The 21,237-nt window shown below is 39.3% G+C and overlaps 1 protein-coding gene and 1 long non-coding RNA gene across 3 annotated transcripts in view; one reads left to right on the plus strand and one right to left on the minus strand.

The window, feature by feature from the left end:
• The window catches only part of LOC128852942 (uncharacterized), a 55,984-nt gene that overhangs the window by 10,004 nt on the left and 24,743 nt on the right, over positions 1–21,237 (minus strand). The gene's annotated exons all lie outside the window — the stretch shown is intronic.
• ATP6V1G3 (ATPase H+ transporting V1 subunit G3) lies at positions 686–19,756 on the plus strand. Of its 2 annotated transcripts, none has more exons than XM_054073617.1 (3): positions 686–1,046; positions 7,973–8,073; positions 8,477–11,208. In XM_054073617.1, the coding sequence occupies exons 1-3, from the start codon at positions 965–967 to the stop codon at positions 8,873–8,875; spliced, it is 582 nt and encodes a 193-aa protein (XP_053929592.1). In that variant the 5' UTR covers positions 686–964; the 3' UTR covers positions 8,876–11,208. The 2 variants fall into 2 exon arrangements, with proteins under 2 accessions (XP_053929592.1, XP_009554084.2); XM_009555789.2 differs by lacking the exon at positions 8,477–11,208 and adding an exon at positions 11,225–19,756 and having other exon boundaries at positions 738–1,046.

A 21,237-nucleotide genomic window follows, 5' to 3' on the forward strand; every position in this document is an offset into this window, starting at 1 on the left:
ATATGAAGTATTTAAAAACAAAAACTATTTTAATCATACATCTTGACATGACCCCCTTCTGCGCAGTGGCCAGAGTTCCTCTGACAGTGGGATTTTTTGTGTTTGTTTATAAAGATTCAAAATACAAACATGCTGCTTATTCGTGCAGTAGCTCCCAAGACACTTTCTTACTGTAGGGAACCGGATACGCGTCTACAGCCACGCTTACAGGTTCATTTAGCTGTTGTTTGTGTGTTAGTAGAACATGAAAGCCAGACCTAGACCACTACTCACAGCTTCCTAGAGACTATATTTTGGAGCTAATACCACAGCTTCCCACTCACCTCCCTCATGGCATACTAAAACACAGAGCACACCTCAACCACCATGTGCTTTTTTAAAGCTTAATCCCTAATGAATTTATTTGCAATTAATTTTTTTAAAAGTGAAAAAAACCTAATGAATAACACTGAGAAACATCAAACAGAAGACTACAACCTGTTCACATGTTGAACCAAAATTATTTGTTGACTGAGTCCAATTCTTCATATTGATAAGAAATTTTATTAAAAAATTAAATTTAAAGTCATTCCAAGAAATAATTGTTTTGCTCAGTTCCTCTGACAACATTAACTGTTTTCTGCTCCAACGACAGGACATTAAAGAAAAAAAATCCCCTTTAAACTACAAGCCACTTGGAGTGCTCTTCTCTCGTTTTCCCAAGGTGTTAATCAGACACTTCAGCTCTTCGGTGACCCTGAGGAGGGGAGAACATTCCTTTCAAACTCACTGCTGTGTTTTTCTGATTACACTAGCAGGCCTTTTTGCCCAGCAGCAATCCAGGCACAGCCAGCTGGTTTGGTGCAATCTGGAAGGCTGTTGTAGTAACAGACAGAACAAAAAGTATAAGGAAGAGCCTGGCGGCTGTATAAAACTCCCTCTCAGCTCCAGTCTCCGCAGACGTGCACGGACCTCAGCAATCAGCATGACCAGCCAGTCTCAGGGAATCCAGCAGCTTCTGCAGGCAGAAAAACGCGCCAAGGACAAACTGGAAGAAGCCAAAAAAAGTGAGTAGCTGGCCTGGTTTTAGTGTAGTTTTCTACTGTAAGCTTTTCAGAATTACAGTGGCTTACAGAAAACCAGCATTGTTTCACCTGTATACATCACAGCTGTGCTGCCCTTAGTCTTTATTCTCACATTAGTGCTGTGCCTTGACTGCAGTCAGACATTTAACCAAACCTGAACATTCAGAGTCTGCTTATAATTCTGTGTGCTCATATGTGCCCTATTACATTAAATAAGGTTTTTTCTGTTATATTCATCCTGTCAGCTAGATGTATTCTTGCTTTATCTCAGTGCCAATAATGTCATTACAGCCTTCCTTAGGTAATTAAACTAGAAGCCTAAAAACCTCTGGCTACCAGCTCTAGAGGATCAGACTCCCAACCCTCTATATCTTTTTATAAAAGTCTTGTATAAATTTTTCAGTGTTCCTCTTTACTGAGGAAATCTAGTAGCTTGACTTCAAATCTTAGCTTCTTCAGAAAAAACAATGTATGAAAACAAAAGGAGGCAAGCACAATGACAGTAATGAAGTTAACAGTAATATCACAACAACTGTTACTACTATGATAGGTCATTCTTGTAAGTCTCATTAGATGGTACATGCAATCAGCAAGTGATTAAATGTTTAATTTAAAATAAACCTCTTGTTTGCTGAATGCCTAAATGCCCAGAGCAAAGCATGTGTGGATATACAATAATAATAAATTAATATATTTTGATTCTGGTCAAATATAAACCACGAAGTTATAACAACAAAAATAAAAATATTTCTTCAAGAATAATTTCAATAAAAGAAATAATTCTCCTGGCAGTCTTTTCATTACCCGTTTCCTCTATTTTCTGCATTCATCTCCCAGTGATTCAATGCATAAAAGAAGGTGTTTGGGAATGCTGCTCCCAGCCTGAAAGCAAGGAATGGTTAAGTGATTCAACAAGGTGCTCTCAGTGGGATTGTCCTTCCCTTCTCAGTACGGCAGAGGAAACTTACTGTTCCCTGGAGCAAGAAGCAAGAAAGCATAGGGACTGGAAGGGCACAGGCCTTAGTGGAGGGACGGGGGTTTGGTCTGAACCCAGGCTGCAGAATCAGGCTGCTAGCTGCAATGGCTCCATGTTGATTATCCTTTACTTTTTGTTTTGTGGGAGTTTTTGTTCGGTTTGCTTTTGTTTGTAAGGCCAGAAAACTCAGATTGGATTCTACAAGACACTCATCTTCAGTCCCTACTTTTGAGTTATAGTGATGCTTTAATGTTTTAAGTATCTTAATTTATTAAACTAATATTTAACTGGCTGTTTTAGAAAAAGCCAGACATGGTTACAAGTGCATTTACTCTACTTCGCAAAACATACCTTGTCATCACCTCAGCCTCTCACAGAGTGCTTGTGATAAGCATGAGGCTTCTTAAAGATAAAGCATCTTCCAAACACTTCCGAGTCAAAAACTTGGCTTAAACCACCATCTACACTTACCAGTGTACTAGTGTTGAGGCAGGAGGTATTCAGCAGCTACAGAAAAAACAGCTCTTAAGAATTACGTTACCAGTAAAAAATATTTAGAGTAAAAAAATAATTCATTGATATGCCTTTCTTCTGTATTACCTTTACAGGCAAACTTTAAAGCATTACAGCTAATGTAACAGAATAATTATACCCAGAAAATCATTATTTTCAATATTACAATGGTTTGTAGTAAAGCTGCAAAATAAAAATATAAAAATTTCCATATTGTTCTTAATTTCAATAATTTTCATAGCAATGTCACTACAACACTTCAGGTACCTAACTGCACCAGCATAATTTTAAAACTGCTGGACAAGGACAAAATGGTTTCTTTTTGTTCCAAATCTGGTTATGCCAAGTTAAAATAACTCAAACTTTCTTGCCCAGAGTGATTCTGCAGCTAGATGAGCGTGAAGGATTGCATCATTTGTCTCTGGGCACATAAACTAAGATAAAAGGAAAGTCATGAAATGCAACCAGTACAGCCAGTGTAATAAATTAACCTGTGTGCACACAGTTCGGAAAAACAAAGCAAGGACATTGTGCTTCACTCTAGGAAACACCAGCACAGATCCACCTGGTACCAGTTCGAATCAGCAGCTTCTGCTCAAGATCTGGCACTCTGCGGATCCAGGCTGCGAGGGAAAGCAATGAGCCCGTCCATAAAGTGCTAACGCAGTCCTGTTCCTGCTGAACTGTACCTATGACCTCCTCTGTCACCACAAACAGTCATTGCACAACACCACTATACAAATGAGTCCAACTATTCTGTTTACATTACAAGGTGAGAAGAAAGAAAGGCAGATTGTTTGTGGGACACAACCAGTCATTTTCAAGGAAATGTGTCTAGTAAAGCTACTCTTATGCAAACCCTTCAGTGTTTACAGTTGACACTCATATAACCAGATGAAAATGTAGCGTGAACATACATAATATTGTATATAAACAGATAATGGGCCTAGTTCTTGCTGACATATGTGTAGCTATTTGAAATGCAAAATCCACTTTGGATAGCCAAAAAGGTAGCAAATAAATAAAATCATATCTATGTATGTGAAGCAAAGCAAATATAGTGCTAAAACTACATATACATGCTTTTTCATACTTCTTGTTCAATACTCTTTATCCTCGCTTGCAATATCTTTAATGTATCATTGGCTGATGTCAGTCATATCTGACAAATTATTAATAGTTTGTTGGTAAATGCACACATTCAAGGCTGAAACTACTAATCTAATTAAAAACAAACCAAAACGGCCTGCAATCCTTCAGCCATTTATACACAGCACTTCTTTATCTATCATTTTTGCTTCAAGCATAATTCAGATCACAGAAATAGCTAAGGATTATCAGAGCAAATACATCAATTCCTGAAAATCCTTTTGGGTAAAATAAGAGAAACAAATGTGTCATGAACATTTGGTTTGGCAAAACTAGTTTTCCTATAGAATTTTAGGGCTTAAATTTCTAGTGCCTAATAAAATTAAAACTCAGATGAAAGATTTCAGGAAATCAGATCAGAAAAAATGTTAATAAAACTAAGATATTGTAAGATAATGTAAACAGAATTATATACATTGCACTGTCTTAGTTAATATCCAGAACAGATTTTACCTACTGAAAAAACTATACACGCTGATTGGCTACTTCTATTGTATTTTAATAAAATGCAAAACATTCTTCTCAAAATGAGCCTTCCTTAATCTCATTTTGCAGAAATTTTGACACTGTTGAAGACAACTGAAATAGTCCCATTTAAAGAAAATAGGATCAATTTTTGGCAACTTCTTCATGTAACATTATTTCTACGCAAAAATTCATCTAGAAGACTAGTTGATACATTTGAAAACAGAAAGCCGGTCTTGGCATGGTAGGTTTTGGAAAGTAAGATAAAAGTCTTTGAGCGAATGAGAATGCAACATTTTTACTTTCACTGTCTTTTACTTGCAAGATCTAAAAAACCCCAACAACCCCAAAAACCTTACCAAAGCTAGTTATTTCATTAACACCACAGAAATACCTATTATCATTTCTCCACACTAATAATTCCTTGTTAGGTAAGAAAATCCAATACAGAAAGGTGTTAGGATTTGGCCATTTTGACATGATGCCTGGAAATTTATAGGCTGTCACCTACCATAATCATGGGCAACAGCAGATGAGGAAACCAGGTATAGAAAAGCAGATGGGCTTCAGGGATAGGAAGAAGAGACAAAAGGGTAGCAGTAAACTTGGCCCCCACAGCATGTCCTTGGGGGCAAAAGTCTCATCAAAATTGAAGATTTCCATACCTCACCCTTCTACAGGAATTTTCGTAGAGTTAGGTTGATTTGCCCATCTTGTATTTCTTTCCCTCTTGTTGCATGTTTTTTGCTAAATTTCAGTGCTCTGCCAATCTTCAGCATCTAAGATTTGATTTCACTTCAGATGTGCTCTGCAGAGAATTCCATCCAGAAGATCCGTAAGACTTTGAAAAGGCAATCCTCTATTGCACAACTAAGGTAGCAGACAAGTAGTTAATAACAGACTGATTAATTAATTCTAGTTTGTCTCTAGTGAAACAGCAGGTTAAACTCTAGTTTCTGCTTAACTTAATCAAGTGCAGCATATGCAATATCACATATGTTGGCAGTTACTGATTCTGTCCACAATGTTGTTGAACTAGCAGTAATTTACTCACAGCTTTTCCACTTAATTAAATAGGAGGCAGCAGGTTCCTGCTGTGTCAATCCTAAAGGCATAATGGAAAAATGAAACGGCTGCAACCTTACAGTGACACCCTATGTATTGTGCTTACTCCAGTGCACTGTCAAGAGCTGACATGTATGTATATACATACTTCTTGGTTCACTAGCTACATTGTCAGAGGCAAATGAACTGTAGTTTTACAGTTAATCTTTTTCCATTTTGTGCTTTTTAAGTGGATTTCTTTATCTATCTGGTGGCCAAATATGCAACATATTTACTACAGATGGCCCCCCAGATGGAATTTGAAATTAAAATCCCACTGATTTTGAAATAATTTGCTATAGAGATCCAATTCCTCAGCTGGTGAAATTGGCAAAGCTTCACTGCAGTCATTCCCACCCAACTTCCAGTGAATCACCCCCCGGCTCTGCTCCTAGAGGAAAACTCTATTAAAGCCTGATCAGCTCCAAATTTGCAGAGGATAAGAAGGGAACCTTCAAAATACAGACCTAAGCCTGGTTTCAAGTTTTGTTGTCCCAGCTGATGATGCCAAGCTCTTATACAAATCTGTTGGTTCACACATGCTAGTCCCAAGACTTCATGCAATGAGTGGCAGAAGCTAAGGGGATCAGCCCTTATCAAACAAATACAAACTCTGGGAAAGTACACACTAGGTTTTAAACTGCCTTTCTGCCCCTTTATACAAAAGCACAGTGCCTCAGTGACAGAAGGATTCTGAGAAATATAATTAACTAACACAAGTGAGCACTGCATTAGTGAACTGAAAGTCAGTAAAGCTATCTAGTTCCTCACCAAGTTGCTCCTTCCTGTAAAAAGCCTTTATACGATCACGCACACAAGGTGCACAATAAGCAGACTCACCAAATCAAACAGTCCAGGAATCAAGACTTTTAAAGGAAAAAAACATTTCAGGCATCTCACTGTTTCTACACACCATTCTGCAGACAACGACTTCAGAAGAAGCTGTCAACTTTGCAAATAATTACTGCTGGATTGGGCATTTTATCCAGACTTTTGTTGAAGTTCAGATGTATCAAACCCAATGATTTTCCTCCCAGGATCCAGCTTCCTCTTTATGCCACACTCAGTGGAAGCAATTCACTCTATGCCACACCTGGTAAGGTTTCAGAAGCCCAGCACAGGTGTAACATATCCAATGTAGCAGCCTGGAGAAAATAAACCAGAAATACTATTTTTCATTTTTCTAGCCTACCTGGAGAATACTCCTTAGGATTTCACTAAAGGTACTGTTTTCAACTCTCTTGCTTGAATTGAAATACATAAAAAATAAAGAAACCTTTAAGCTTACAAAATTATTCATATTAAACAATGATGTTAAGTAGGCGTTTAGAATAAGTAAATAAATAAATGGATGTCTCACATATCGGATCAAGAGGTCTTCCAGTTGCCTAGCCTCCACTTTCTTATTCTTGTGATATCCTAGTTTAAGCAACTGAGCTTTTTCAGCCGCCAAAGACATTTCTCCCATTAACAAAAGGGAGGAAGCTTATTCCCTACCACTCCTAAAATTCTGGCTGTACAGCAGAAAGAGAACCCAAATATCAGCATTGGTCCAGGTATCTCACACATGATGTTTCAGCTTTCAGTGCAAGAGGTTTATCACCCCATCAGTTAGAAATCTGTTGTTTTCCTCACAAAATACTATAGCAGAAACCTGAGGAGATCCATGCTGTATTAACTTGCTTCATGTAAAAACCTAAGCATTACATTCCCATCTATCCTTTAATTCCTATCCTTTACACAGTACCCGTGCTAGACCCAGGAACTACCTTATGTCCAGTCCTGCAATGACTTATGTGGGCTTGATTTGACAAACCTGTAACATTTTACTTAAGAAAAAGTAACTATTCACAATGAACAAAATTACATGAGTGAAAAAGCCTGTTCAGGAGGAAGGCTCTAATTTCTACTACATCCTAAAATGCCAACTTACAATCATATTCCTATTGAAAAAGAAAAATAAAAAATAAAAAAAAAGACTTTTTACTTGCTTTTGTATTTTCTACATATTGGTAGAGAATACCATTTACCTCTTTCTTTCTCTTAATCACTCTCCTCTGCTTTTAACAAATATTAGGGGGAAAAGGGTGGAGGAGAAGAGGACAAAGCCTGAAGGTCGCAACTCAGTTTGGTAGTGGTTAAGATGTATCTTGCGGCATTTTGGAAATCTGCCAGCTCTAAGCACAATCTGGTTGGTGTGGGATGAAGGGATTCTGGCAACCAATCAATACAGCAAATCTTAGAGAATAACGTCTTTTCCCATCAGTGACAACTAAAATCTGTTATCTGGCTGTTACTATTGCAGATGAAGGAAAGACAGATATTTATTTAAACACCAAGCTGTGATTAAAAAAAAAAATACATAAAAGCATTTCTGTGATGAAAAAAATGTGTAGTTGCAAAAAGACTTCTGTTGTTAGCAAACCAACAAGATTTTCATTTGATGTATGCTTTTGTAAAGGGAGTTGGTCTCAGAAGATCGCTACCCGTGTGACTGGCTTTCAATCAAAGAGTACCCTACCTAAATCACTTTCACTCTTCTGACCATTCTTGTGCAAATAGAGCTGTTGTTGACTTTGCTTGAAGCTTTGTAGCTTTACCCATTTTACTATGCCATGTGAAATACCTCTGGTTTAGGGAGATTAATCTTTTGGAAGACAGTGGCAAGTGTGAAGTTAATTTCTTTTTCTTGCCCCATTAGGAAAGGGAAAGAGGCTGAGGCAGGCCAAAGAAGAAGCCATGGCAGAGATAGACCACTACCGGTTACAGAGGGAGAAGGAGTTTAGAAACAAGCAAACCAATGTAAGTAAAAAAATGTAAACATGTTCTTTTTAGTGTCAATGTGCTCAATGGTAAAACAAATTCTTTCGAGCAATGTTATATGGAGACTTCTGCAAACCATATCATACTAATTAAGAGCAGAGATATCACCTCTGTTGTGTCCATGCTTTGTGTTGACTTCTTCAGAGGCCTTGAATACATTTGGAGAAGGTATTGTGAACTTTCAGCAATAAAATTGTCCAGATTCTCTATTTGGTTCACGCTTGTCCTTTGAAGACTTATCTCAGGATAAGAATTTTAGGTCCTCTTTCTTTAACTCCAAACAGACCTCATTCCTGTCTTAGAAGTGAAGGTTTCAGTGACGGGGAGATTTCAGTAAAAGCAAAGATTTAAAATCTTTCTTTCTATTTCTGTTCCATTTTAGCTAACTTTTTTTGACCACATACAAGACTGCATCTTTGGTGAACTGAAATTGCCAAAACTTTGGTGTTTCTCCCTATGGTTCAGAGTAAAAGTGGTCTGGATGGCATTCTCGTATCTGAATGATGGTACATTTTATACATTTATACATTTATCTTGCAGTTTCCTCAAGTATTTTCGTGAATGTTCACAAACCCTTCTCTTTTTACTTGGTGACCTTCCTCTTACATTTTTGTTCCTATTTTTTTTTTCCCCTGCTTGTTTTGTGCAAAGGCAAGGAAACTACATGTGCAAAAGCAGCCTCAAAAAAAGCCAAAGAGGTCAAATAAAAACTGCTTTACAAACCTGTCATTTCAGTCACACTTCACATAAAACATTTTCCAGCAGAGATCACAAGCCTTAGGAACAGATACACACACAGTCTGTAACATACACTGCCAGCCCCTAGACACACTGTCACACAGCCAAGCCAGGTGGAATTGTCTCATATGTACAATTTCAGATATTTACTGACAATAAAATAAAGTAAAAACACCTCTAAAACTTGTTCACCTTTCAGTCAAGCCAGATTTCTTGTTTTAAGTCTGAAACAGCAGAAGAGAAAATATCTTCCTTGGTATGAACTCAACCTTTTCATCACAAACAAAATTAAAACTGTAGGGAAAGGCCACTCTTTGCCAACCGAACATTTTACACAACCAGGACAGAGCACATATTGCTCTTCAAATGACAGCATGTTGTACAAGACCATTGCAGTCCCCCTTCACGTTCCCTGACCCCATTATGTCGAACATTTATCTATCCAGACAAATGTCATCATTATTAACCTGTGCCTGAAAGGCAGTCAGCAGCTCCAGCTAAGCCAATGCAGAGTGAAATCTGATACATAGTTCAGTTTACTGGCTCAGGTATTCAAACAAAATTATTTTTAATTCTTTGTCACAATCTCATCTAAAGCTATTCCTCCTCTTATTTTTGTTTCTGTATCCAAACTGAGGTAGATTTTCTCATACTATGAGATGTTCCACATTAGTCCAGAACAAAAGTAACAGCAGCAAATAATGATTAATTTGAGGTTAGAATGATATATTATCACTCTAAGGTCTTTTTTTCAAAATATACAATATTTAAGCCCAGCTCTCAAACCAATTTTGCTAGTGTCCGTGGTGTTTGTACTCAGGATCCAAGGTCACCAAACTGTGGACACATGCACCCTGGTTCTGAATTTGATGGCTTCTAAGCCAATGTAGCATTTCAATTACTTTGGAATAACACCAGCATAAAAACAGTGTGAGCACAATAAGTGACAGACCCCTCAATATCAGCAGAAATCATAGACTAAGTCAAGCATTGTCTCATTTTGACAAGAAAAATGTCTTCAAATTTGGAAGCAGAAAAGGAAAAAATAAATACATGTAGAAGAGTGAGAATCTACTATCACTAATTACAGTATTAACATGAACTGACAGAGCAGGTTCCCGGCCTACAGAGGCTCTTCTTGGAATTACACTTTCCTTGTGGTTTTTTCAAAAGTATTTAGTAGCTGGATAACATGCAACCATCTGGGATCTCTAGAAAGCTATTTTCCCCAGTAGAAAAAATCAGCTTCATAAATCTGGTCTAAGCTGTACAATCTCTCCCATGAGACTCTTCCAACTTTTCCCAATATTTAAAATGATGTTACATTTTGTATTTCTTCCAAATTGGAACACGTTTTACATCTGGATTATGCATAAATTTCTTACTGCATTGCCAGGTACTGATAAATAGAATAGCAAAGGTGATCTTAACTCAGCTGCTTTTCCTTCTTTTAAGGGCTAAGTTAGGCTGAAATCACATGAAAAATAAAAGTAGTAACTACTCCCTTGTTTCTCGTCATCCTCTAGATATCCCACTAACATCACATATTAGCTTCAGCTACTAGTCCACCCCAGAGAACCATGGCAGGAACAAGAAGAATATGTTACTTATTCCTTTCTTGCTCTATCAACATGCAGAAATGCATTCTGCTGTCCCCTGTGGAATTCTCTACTGGAAACCAGTTTCTCTGCTGGTATCTGAAGGACTTTTCCATAAGGGAAGAATTCCAGGGATGTTGGGGTAGCGGGGGAGGAGGGAGCAAAGTCATGGATTTGGAACTTGTGCATCTGTTTATAACATAACCTTGCTAAAAAGTTCAGCAAGTCTAGAGTCAATTAAATTCTAAACGAATGTCCTGATATTAACTGTGCCAGAAGCTGTCTGGTATTTCGCCAGATAAGAAAATATAACATTGAAAGACCTTGTCTGAGGCCTGTTGAGGGTTATACATCACTAACTGCTGAAGACATTTCAAGTACTCTGAAATGGTAATTATACATTGTCAAGAAGGCTTTCCCGTGTTTTACTTCTTAGCTGTGCTCACATTCATTCTTGGTGAGGCCAAATGAAGCATACTCATGATAGAACTTAGTTGACTAGTCATTAAAATAGAAAACAAATTAAAATGAGCTATATAAAAGACAAAACATATACAATGTTGTTTCCACAGTGAGCTAGGAAACTTCCATAACACAGGAAGATTCCCATTGTCAATGAGCATATGAAAGAGTTCCCTTTAATCCTGTTTCATGCATAGAGTTCAACCTCAACCATACTGTTAGGAAGCACTGTGACATATTTGCTTTATGTTTATGCTAGATGATGAAGAAAAGTACAATAAACGTAGTCATATATAAGCCTTGTTTTTGCTCAGAGGACTTCTGCTTTTCAGGTAATGGGCTCCCAAGGTAACTTTTCAGCTAAAATAGAAGAGCAAACTACAGAAACTGTGCGAAACCTGACTAGCAGCTACCACAAGAATATGGAAAGCATGATGAAAAAGCTTTTGAACACAATATGTGACATCAACCCTGAAGTTCATCCAAACTTCAGACATGCAGTTTAAGATCCATTGATGTGCTGGGAAAAGGTATTTGTTAAAGTAGCCTTCTGTCTTGATAAGCATAAATATTTCCTCATTTATTTTTTTCTGTTTGTGTGAGAAAACAAAAAGAACACTAAATTAAAAAAGCACATGGTTCCACACAGGCTTTTGATGTAACAAGGATTATACAGGATTTCATAAGTATTTGCTGGAATGTTGTTTCCTGTTGGTAGCTAAGCCCCTATCATTTAGACAGGGGCAAGTCAACAACAGTAGAATAAACAATTATTTGACACTAGCAACTTTTCAGTGGGAGTCTTTTTTCCTTTTCTCCTCTAAAACTTTCTATACTAGGATGTGGTGCTGCTTAAAGTCTGTTTACTCCAACACATGAAATAGCGTATCAGAAAAACTCTAAATAAATAATTTCTGGTTTGCTTGTGACATGCAGAATGGTCAGGTTATGGAACACACAGGAACTCTGTACCTTTTGGTCAAAAAGAATAGGTCAAAACATTTTCAATTTTTACACTAATTTAAAGAAACATATAGCCGACTTGTACAGAATTATGTTCAAAAGGTGTACTCAAAGTATTGTCCTGTTTAACTATGCCACAAACTTTATATAGCTTTGTTAAGCCTGAAAAACGAGAACGGGAGTAATCATTCATTAAATTGCTTTGGTTCAAGGTGCAGACTAGCACATCCGTCGTGGTGTATACAGTTACATTGAAAGTGCAGGAATTCATGGGCTCAAACTATATACCAGCTATGCTAAATGGTACCGTAATCCACAGGTTGTTCATAAAAATCATGTCAGAGATCAGTTCTGTTACCTTAAATGACCTTGAGTAAAACTTCCCTCTGCAATGGCACAGATTTCCCTTGGAATAAATTCTGCTGCAGTTAGGAAAATACAATACGATCTGGTGCTTTCAAGGACAGGGCCATAGCATCTTATGAGAGCGAGGCAATCATGAAGTAGAAGTCTGGCACACTCCTGGCTCGTGAACCCCCTTAATGCCTTGTCACCACTACAAATTTACACTGAATTAGAAAAGAAGATTGAGAAATTGCAGTGAGTAGCAAACAATAGCCAGGATTTTCGGTCCACATAGACACAGACAAATCATTTCAATTTCACAGCAGCTAGTCATAGGCAATCTCCTGTTCCAGTGAGGTTTACACAGCTGACACGCTGTCATGTGTAAAATGACCGTAAAGCTGTAGTCAACTTAATGTCAGCAAACATGACTCCTCAAGGCTGTGCCTGGATGCTACATAATCTCCAAGCCATGATTGTTCCAGTCTCCTGTGCTTGATTATATTCTCTGGGGATGCAAGGATGCCAGGGAACGGGAAAGAGACTAGAAATCCTATTGACATTAGCTGAAAGGCTCATTTATTTAGGAGTGCTTTGAATCAAGTTCTGATAGGCTTTGATTTACTGAGGGGATGAAGGAACTCTGGTCCCAGCCTATGCACACGAGCCAAGGCAACCACCCTCCTGCAGGGCATGGGGCAGTCAAGATTGCCTCACAGCCCAGGCAAACATGCCTCCAGTTTGATTCCTGGCTGCAGTCCCAGAGCAGTGCTCAACTGTGAAGTGTATATATACTATGAACTTAAACAGTCACCAAGGGAGGCACTAACTAACCTGCCACAAGAACTCACTGCACTCTTCGGGACTGCTCCGTTTTCCCTTCTGGGCTACCTCAGCACCCTTTCCAGTGGTTATCACTTCAAAACATACAGAAACATTGCAGGTTCAGCTGCAGAACTAAAGCAATGGGGTTTCCATTGCCAGCTGTATGGAAAATACACACCCCTGTGCAGTGAGAGTAGAATTGCCACAACACAGTGGGCAGCAGCTTCTTGGGAGGCCAGCCACACAGATTAAGTGAAATAAAGCTTTGCCTTCCTACATTGCCCTGCTTCTCGTCAAGGCATTCCCCCTTTCCCTCACTCTCACCAACATCTATCTTCCGTCACCAACTGCTTTTCTTGCAAAGCTTCTGCCCTCCTTTCAAGGCTACTCTCTGCCCGTCTGGTCCTAACAGCCACAAACACATCTCTTATTTAAATATCTTCCAAAACACATTAGCCCACAAACACACCCTCCTTGACAAAAAAGCGAGCACATGGTGATGCGAGAGTCACAGGCAGCATGGGCCAGCGCTGTCTAGAGGGGATGGTGCGGCTGTGTCATCTCTCACCCAACAGCACTGCACTGCAGCCGTGGCAATCACCTGCCTGTGCCCTTGCTTTCAGCTGCATACCTCAGATACAGATAGGGTCTTAAGCACTCAAACTTTCTGAAAGTGATTGTTTTCTTGAACTATGGCCACAATGAGGAGCTACTGCTCATGAAAAAGGAATGGATTTGTTATTAGCTCTTTGATCTTGAGAGATATAAACCTGAGAGAATTGAGCACTCTATGCATTCCATAAACTGGTTTTGGTTGGAAGGGACCTTAATGATTATCCAGTTCAAACCAACCTGACATGGGCAGGGACACCTCCCACTAGACCAGGCTTCTCAAAACCCCATCCAACCTGGCCATGAACATTTCCAGGGACCAGGCATTCATAACTTCCCTGCGCAACCTGATCCAGTGCCTCACCACCCTCATTGTGAAGAATTTCTTCCTAATGTCTAATCTAAATCTTTCCCCTTCCAATTTAAAAGCTTTCCCTCTCATACTATCACTACACACCCTTGCAAAATGTCCCTCCCCAGCTTTCTTGAACACCCCCTTGAGGCACTGGAAGACCACTATAAGGTCTCCCTGGAGCCTCCTCTTCTCCAAACTAAATAACTCTAACTCTATCAGCCTATTCTCACATGGAAGGTGCTCCAGCCCTCTGATCATATTTGCAGCTCTCCTCTGGACCCATTCCAATAGTTCCATATCCTTCTTATGCTGGAAGTTCCAGAACCGGACACAATACTCCAGTTGGGTCTCACGAAAGAATAGAGGGGGAGAATCACCTCCCTCACCCTGCTGGCCGTGCTTCTTTTGATGCAGCCCAGGATAAGGTTTTCCTTCTGAGCTGTGAGCCCACATTGCTGGCTCACATCGAGCTTCTCATCAACCAATACTGCCAAGTCCTTCTCTGCAGAGCTGCTGCCAATCACATCATCCCCCATCGTGTACTGAAGCCACAGATTGCCCTGACTTAGCTGTAGGACTTTGCACTTGGCCTTGTTGAACCTCTTGAAGTTCACACAGGCCCACCTCTCCAGCTCGTCCAGGTCCTTCTGGGTGACATCCCATCCATCTAGCATGACAACTGCACCACCCAGCTTGGTGTCAACTGCAAACTTGCTGAGGGTGCACTCGATCTCACTATCTATGTCATCATTGAAAATATTAAACAGCACTGGTCCCAGGACGGCTGAGGGACATCACTTGTCATGGATTTCCATCTGGACATTGAGCTATTGACCACCACTCTCTGAATACAATCATCCAACCTATTCCTTATCCACCTAACACTCTACCCATCAAATTCATATCTATCCAATTTAAAGAGAAGGATGTTGAGGGGGGGGACCATGTCAAAGACTTTACAGAAGTCCAGACAGATTACATCCATTGTTTTCTCCATGTCCACTGACACTGAGGTAATCACCCCATCATACAAAGCTACTAAGATGGTCAGGCAGGGCTTGCCCTTAGTGAAGCCATGCTGGCTGTCTCGAACCATCTCCCCATCCACCATGTGCTTTAGCACAGCTTCTAGGAGGATCTGTTCCATGACCTTCCCAGGCACAGAGGTGAGGCTGACAGGTCAGTAGTTCCCAGGGTCATCTTTTCTATCCTTTTTAAAAGTGGACACAATGTTGCCCTTCTTCCAGTCACCAGGGACTTCTTCTGACTGCCCTAACTTTTCAAATGTCATGGAAAGTGTATTGGAAACCACATCTGCCAATTCTCTCAGGACTCTGGGATGCATCTCATCAGGTCCCATGGACTTATATATGTTCAGGATCCTCAGGTGGTCACAAACCTGATCCTCCTTTACAATGAGAGGGGCTTTACCCCCCTGATTCCCATCTTGTTTTCCATTGACCCAGGAGTGGTGAGGAGAGCAGTTGCCAGTGAAGACTGAGGCAAAAAAAGTAGTTGAGTACCTCGGCCTTCTCCTTGTCTGTTGATATGAGGTCACCATTTTTGTTCATCAGGACAGGAACACTTTCTTTAAACTTCTTTTTCTGGCTGACATACCAGATTTATATGGCATATGCGACCTTGCATATTGCTGTTGCATATATGACCATTTGCTCTCTTCTACGTTCATTCCTACTTCTGGACAAGGATGGGAAGGTTATACCACCACTTTTAGCTGTACAGAGGTAAAAGCCAAATTATACTTCGTGTAATTTGGCAAGATATTGAGGCTTTTTTAAATGAAGAATATAAAGTACCAGCTGCATCAATGCAATATTGAGGTGCCAAGAAAATGCCTGCTGAATTTGCAAGCACATGAAACATCTTACATGTGACATTCATGTATTTGGAATGATGGCAAATAATCATTTCATGTAAAAGATAAAAGAAAAATAAATAAAAGACAAAAGAAATAATAGAAGCAATGAGGTTTAATTTCAGAATGTTCTCAAATGCATAAAAAGTGAAAATGCTTACTCTGTATTAGCAGTTACCTAGCATGGATGATTACAACTGTCTCGTTAGATCACCCTTGGGCAAAAAAGGCCCTCAGGGCTTAACCAGTCAGTTCAATGATGTCTTTAAAGGCCCTGACCACACACTCCTTTTCCCCTTCACCATGACCTTCTTCTCACTATGGTTCATGTTCCCGGCTCATCCTCAGCCCATCCCAGTCCCCAGGGAGTGCCCAGTGCTGACCCTTGCCCATCCCACTCCCTGGCCAGGATGAGATGGCCCTGGCTGCCAGGTTCTGCCCTGCCAGCCCCTAAGGAGCACCCCAACCCCAGAGAGTGCCCAGCCCCCACAGTGCCCTGACTTACCTAATATGAACCAATGCAAATGCCAAGTGAAATGGCAACATCTCATCTATCACAACATAAGCAAATCTAAGAAATAGAAAGCCACATATAGACAGCACACATGCCTTTGTAATCTTTTTTTCACAAATACCTCTGAAATATGGGTCTTAGCAAACACTTGAAGATCTCCTGTGAAGGTTTACACCTCTCCAGCTATGCTCTTCCCTTACCTGGTCTGGACATCATTTCAGACAGAGGAACTTTCTTCACATCATTGGAAGCCAAACACTGTAAGAACTAACTATTATCCTTCCCCTCTTCCCGCAACCCCCAGTGACAACTGTACATAGCAACAGTGATTAGCTCTTTCACTATTTCAATTAGTACCTTCTAATTATCAATAAATCAATAATCAATAAAATTAACGGAGATTACTCAAGGTCTGCATCTGATCCCATCAACAGCGACTGCACAACACCCAGAGTGTGAGCTATTAGAAGTGAAACAACAAACTTGGGTAGTTTCCTCACTTGGAGAAATTCTACTCTGATTTAACAGAGCTTTTGCTGTCTGAAAAAGAAGAGCTGTATTACAACAAAATTCTAAGTCTACTGATTAAAGTGCCTGAGGTGGAAAGTACAAGAACTGTTTAATACAACTCATGAGAAGGTTTGGGCTAAATTTCTCTGGCTGTCTTACCTCAGTGTTCTCCTTCGAGTTACAATATATGTGAGAATGTAGTGATGTGATTCCCATTCATGGGTGATGAGGGAAGATATCTGAACTCATGCATGTAAGGAGTCTAAATGAAGTAAAATGAAGCAGGCACAAAGAATACTATACATACTATACTCTATGTACAGGCTTTCTACTGACATTTCCACTAATTTCTAAAGAGTTCGGAGGCCAAAATTTGGAAAGTCAGAACCAGATGTTAATCTGTTACATGGATCATGATACTAACTGAAATCAGATTTCATTCCTCATATATAGTTGCATCAATTATTTTTCCATATTAAAATATACTTCGAAGTTCATATAATCTGTAAAACAGAAGTTATTCTTGTAAATGATCATATGTAGGATGTGAAGGTCTTTACAGAGCAAAGTATTTTGGTCCCTGGCTTAAAAGATTTTGTAGTTCAAGGCCTGTGAGCAACGTCTTTCTATAGGATGGGATGAGAGGATCTGCTATTGCAGAACTCAAGAACCACAGCAAGACAAGCAACAGGCTGCCATTATATACAATCACGGAAGATGTGGACCTGCAGATATGTGTTTTTACAAGCAGCCTCACCCAGAAGCATCCCTAATTGCAGACAAGGCAGGTAAGGCATCTAGATGTAAGGATTTATTGAGTAACCCTATAGCAAGGGGCTGTGTTGAACTTTGGGTACGTGTCTAAGCAGGATGACACTTAAGACTGAGTCTGGGGATGAAATATAAACAAGGTTTTAGGCTACTAAGCAACACTTTCCAGTATTTGCAGTGACATTTTCTATTAGCGTTATTGACAGGCAGAGCAGTCATAATTGAAGATAAAGTTATTGTAAAATAGTAGCAGTTCTGAGAAAGAATGGCCTTTGCCCCTGCAGTCCACCTAATGAGAAGAACTTTGACTGGAATTTCTCTTAACTAAAATTGTACGAGAGTGTGCTGTGTCTTTTGACTGTGGATTTGGGGGTTTTTTCTCAAATAATAGCATGTAGATTAATCAAATGTTACCTAGAAACAATTCATCAGTCCCAGACACTTGTCAGGTTTGTAATCTATGATACTGTCACCAAAAGACTAACCCACAAGAATCAGATCTATGTGGAATTTCATCATCGCCTCCTCCATACCCATGGGTCAAAGAACATACCCTGACTGAATGAGGAGCCAAGAGTTACTGAAAATAAACATAAGTGGAGGAAAAGACAATGGACAAAGATTTTGGGGTGACAGTGGCAATTCCAGTTTTTTTCCATTCCAGGAAGCCACCACGGTCATGTGTTGGTTAAGTAGGAAACTTGAATGTTATGTAAAGTTATGTTCTGCTTCATGTATACAACGCATATAATTCAAAATAATTTTCTCCAGTTCATCATAAAAATAATGCCTGTTACACAAGTGTCATATATTCCTGCCAAATTCACAGTGGCCTGTCCTTCACAGATTTGATTATTCCACATTTTATGGTAGTATGAGGCACTTCAAACCCTGAGTCTTCCCTGAGGAATGTTAACACTTCTTAGAAGTACATGACCCAACCAGTATTACTACAAAACACTTGGAAAATGTTACATTGGAGTACTATTAATACACTCTATTGCACTTACAGGACATGACTGCATGCGGAAAATCTGATGACTTGCAAGCTTATTAACTTTCAGAGATTCCTCATGGCTTTTATGAAAGATATGCCACAACTGAATTACCTGACCCAAGGCGTTTTCTGAAAGTCCCTCTTGCTCCAGATACCTGATTTATTTACAGGTACAACAGGCTCCAATACGCTACCAAATTTCCATAACACTTTTGGAAATACAGAAATGTTAAGAAGAGCTGTGCTCCAATAACTGCTTGTTTGGTTAAAATTACCTCAACACTTGTTATTAAATAGACTTTGCTTTAAGAAACACAGTATTTATAGTTCAGTTCACTTGTAACAAAAAAATAGCATAAATAACAATATCAAAGAGATTAGCGATGCAAATATAAACTGATTTATATAACCTCTTCTATATATTTCATCTAAATATTTGGTTTGCAGTCCTGTAGCACTGATTTATTACGGAAAATGGATACATAAAAGCAGATAAATTGATGTGTGAAAGCAGACAAGGGGGGCTCATTTTGGGTTATAGGGTTTGATTCCTCAAAACAATTCAACACAAATGTAATTTAACCATGTCTGCATTGCTTTTGAAAATAAATCTAGAATTTTGTGGCAGTCCCCTTTCCATTCAGACTTACTTGTGGGCAACAGTGCAAATACATGAACAGTCCCATTACTGGTTGTGGGATATTTCATACCAGTGGTTAAAATTAGGTAAGGTGAAGTGTGGTGGCAGCTCAGAGAGCAGAAGTGAGACCAAGGGACTCGGGTATAGCCTGCCAGGGCACCGCAGGTTCTGGAAATTGCTCCTGCCATGAATTTTGAACTACATCTCTTCTCTGCACCTGGCAGCTGACCTCCACCTCACACCAGCACCACTCTTCTACCATCGCAGAAATATACACCATGACTTTCTAATAATCGCAGGAGCTACTTTGTAACCTTCTTTATAACCCTGGCTCCCCATGCATCAGGAGGATGTATTTTACCTCTTACTTATGGTTTCCCAGCTGTTAGCAGTCATGAAGAACATTTAATAAATGAAATAATTGTGTCTTATATCAGATTAACACTCCTTAACAACATGTATTCTGATATTAGTTTCAAAGAAAAATAAAGCATTGTTTCCTATCAACACTTAACTGCTCTGTCTGCATGTGCTGTGGGAAATGTTTCTTGTGGCACAGGCTGCCCAACCTGTTCAGTGTATTTTCTCTAATGGTTTTTCCATTCAGCTCTGGAGTAGGCAAATTAACATTCATCACCTTTTTTTAAAAACAGTTTTTCTTCCATATAATTTCTTAAATACCCCTTGGAATCACCCACTAAAGTACTATTAAAACAATAATTTACTCCAAGATAAAGCATCTGCAAAATCTTCACACATCTCTGTAAGTACTCTAATTCTGACTAACAAACACAATTTTTACTCAAAGACACATATGTGTATGCACACAAATATATACCTTTTATGTTTCAGAAGTTAACATAATTTTCATTCTGAATTCAGTTCGCAGTTTTGACCGTAATTGCTTATCTAACCTGGAAAAAAATAAAAAAGCTATTTTCCTACCTGTTTGTGTCAAATTAGAGCCCAAATGATTCATCAGTTGCTACTTAATCATTGTTAGAAATAGCCAATATTCATCATAAAGGTTTTTAGACCTGACCTAGGAGAAGGCTATCCAAAGCAAGTACAGACAGGTTTCCAGGAAAGGTTCCTTCCAAGCTTTTGGTGATGTAGAACTATTGTGAGAAAAACATCTTAGACTTGACTGTCAGCTGCTGGTAATCACTGTAAGTCGAATGATACCAACAGAGCAGCAATCAGCTCAATTTTTTTAATACCTCTGAGCGTATCGTTAGTGTACACCTCTGGCACTTAACTGCTCTGGGCTGTTCCATAATGTCCTGGCAGTTCTGCTGCTCTGCTGACACTGCTGCTCCTGGCTGACACCAGACTCAGTAACAAGAACACTTTGTGATGGAGGCAGTTGCAGCACTAACAAGGCACAAGAACAAGGACAACATGCACGGTCACTGTTTGTGCTAGGTTTGAGTGCAGTTACTTTGATTCCCAAATTAGTGTGTTGTCAATGAGATGGGCTGCAGAGAACACCAGACAATTAATGAGAATTTCAAAGCAACAGTGTGACTGTTTGATTTAGCATTTTCAGAGAAAACTTTCCATGAGAAGTCTTCCAGTTGGCTCAAGCTTTAAATTGTGATGCTGTATTAATTTCAATGACAATAACTTTTAAAAGAGGGGTTGTAGCAATATGTCATTGAATACTGTCTGCTTGGACAGAAGAAACGGATATGGATATGGATATGGATATGGATATGGATATGGATATGGATGTGGATGTAGATATGGGTATGTTCAAGACAGCAGGAAAATTTGTGCTTGATCTGTACAGAAATTCAGTAGTTCTGCAATATAGCTTGGTGATTCACTCATTTGCAATGTGACTCGTTCAAGCACTAAGACCAATATTTATACTCTATGGTGGTTAAGAAAGATGTCATATTCAGAAGAAAATATGTTCTACACAGAAGCATGTG

Source organism: Cuculus canorus, chromosome 8, assembly GCF_017976375.1.
Source record: "Cuculus canorus isolate bCucCan1 chromosome 8, bCucCan1.pri, whole genome shotgun sequence".
Lineage (NCBI taxonomy): Eukaryota > Metazoa > Chordata > Aves > Cuculiformes > Cuculidae > Cuculus > Cuculus canorus.

What these genes read in the sequence shown, in the direction of transcription:
- ATP6V1G3 (XM_054073617.1), top strand. Translation starts at nt 965, where the DNA reads ATGACCAGCCAGTCTCAGGGAATCCAGCAGCTTCTGCAGGCAGAAAAA. An exon ending in ACTGGAAGAAGCCAAAAAAA is followed by an intron (nt 1,047 to 7,972) that starts GTGAGTAGCTGG and finishes TTGCCCCATTAG; the next exon opens with GAAAGGGAAAGAGGCTGAGG. An exon ending in TTAGAAACAAGCAAACCAAT is followed by an intron (nt 8,074 to 8,476) that starts GTAAGTAAAAAA and finishes GTTCCATTTTAG; the next exon opens with CTAACTTTTTTTGACCACAT.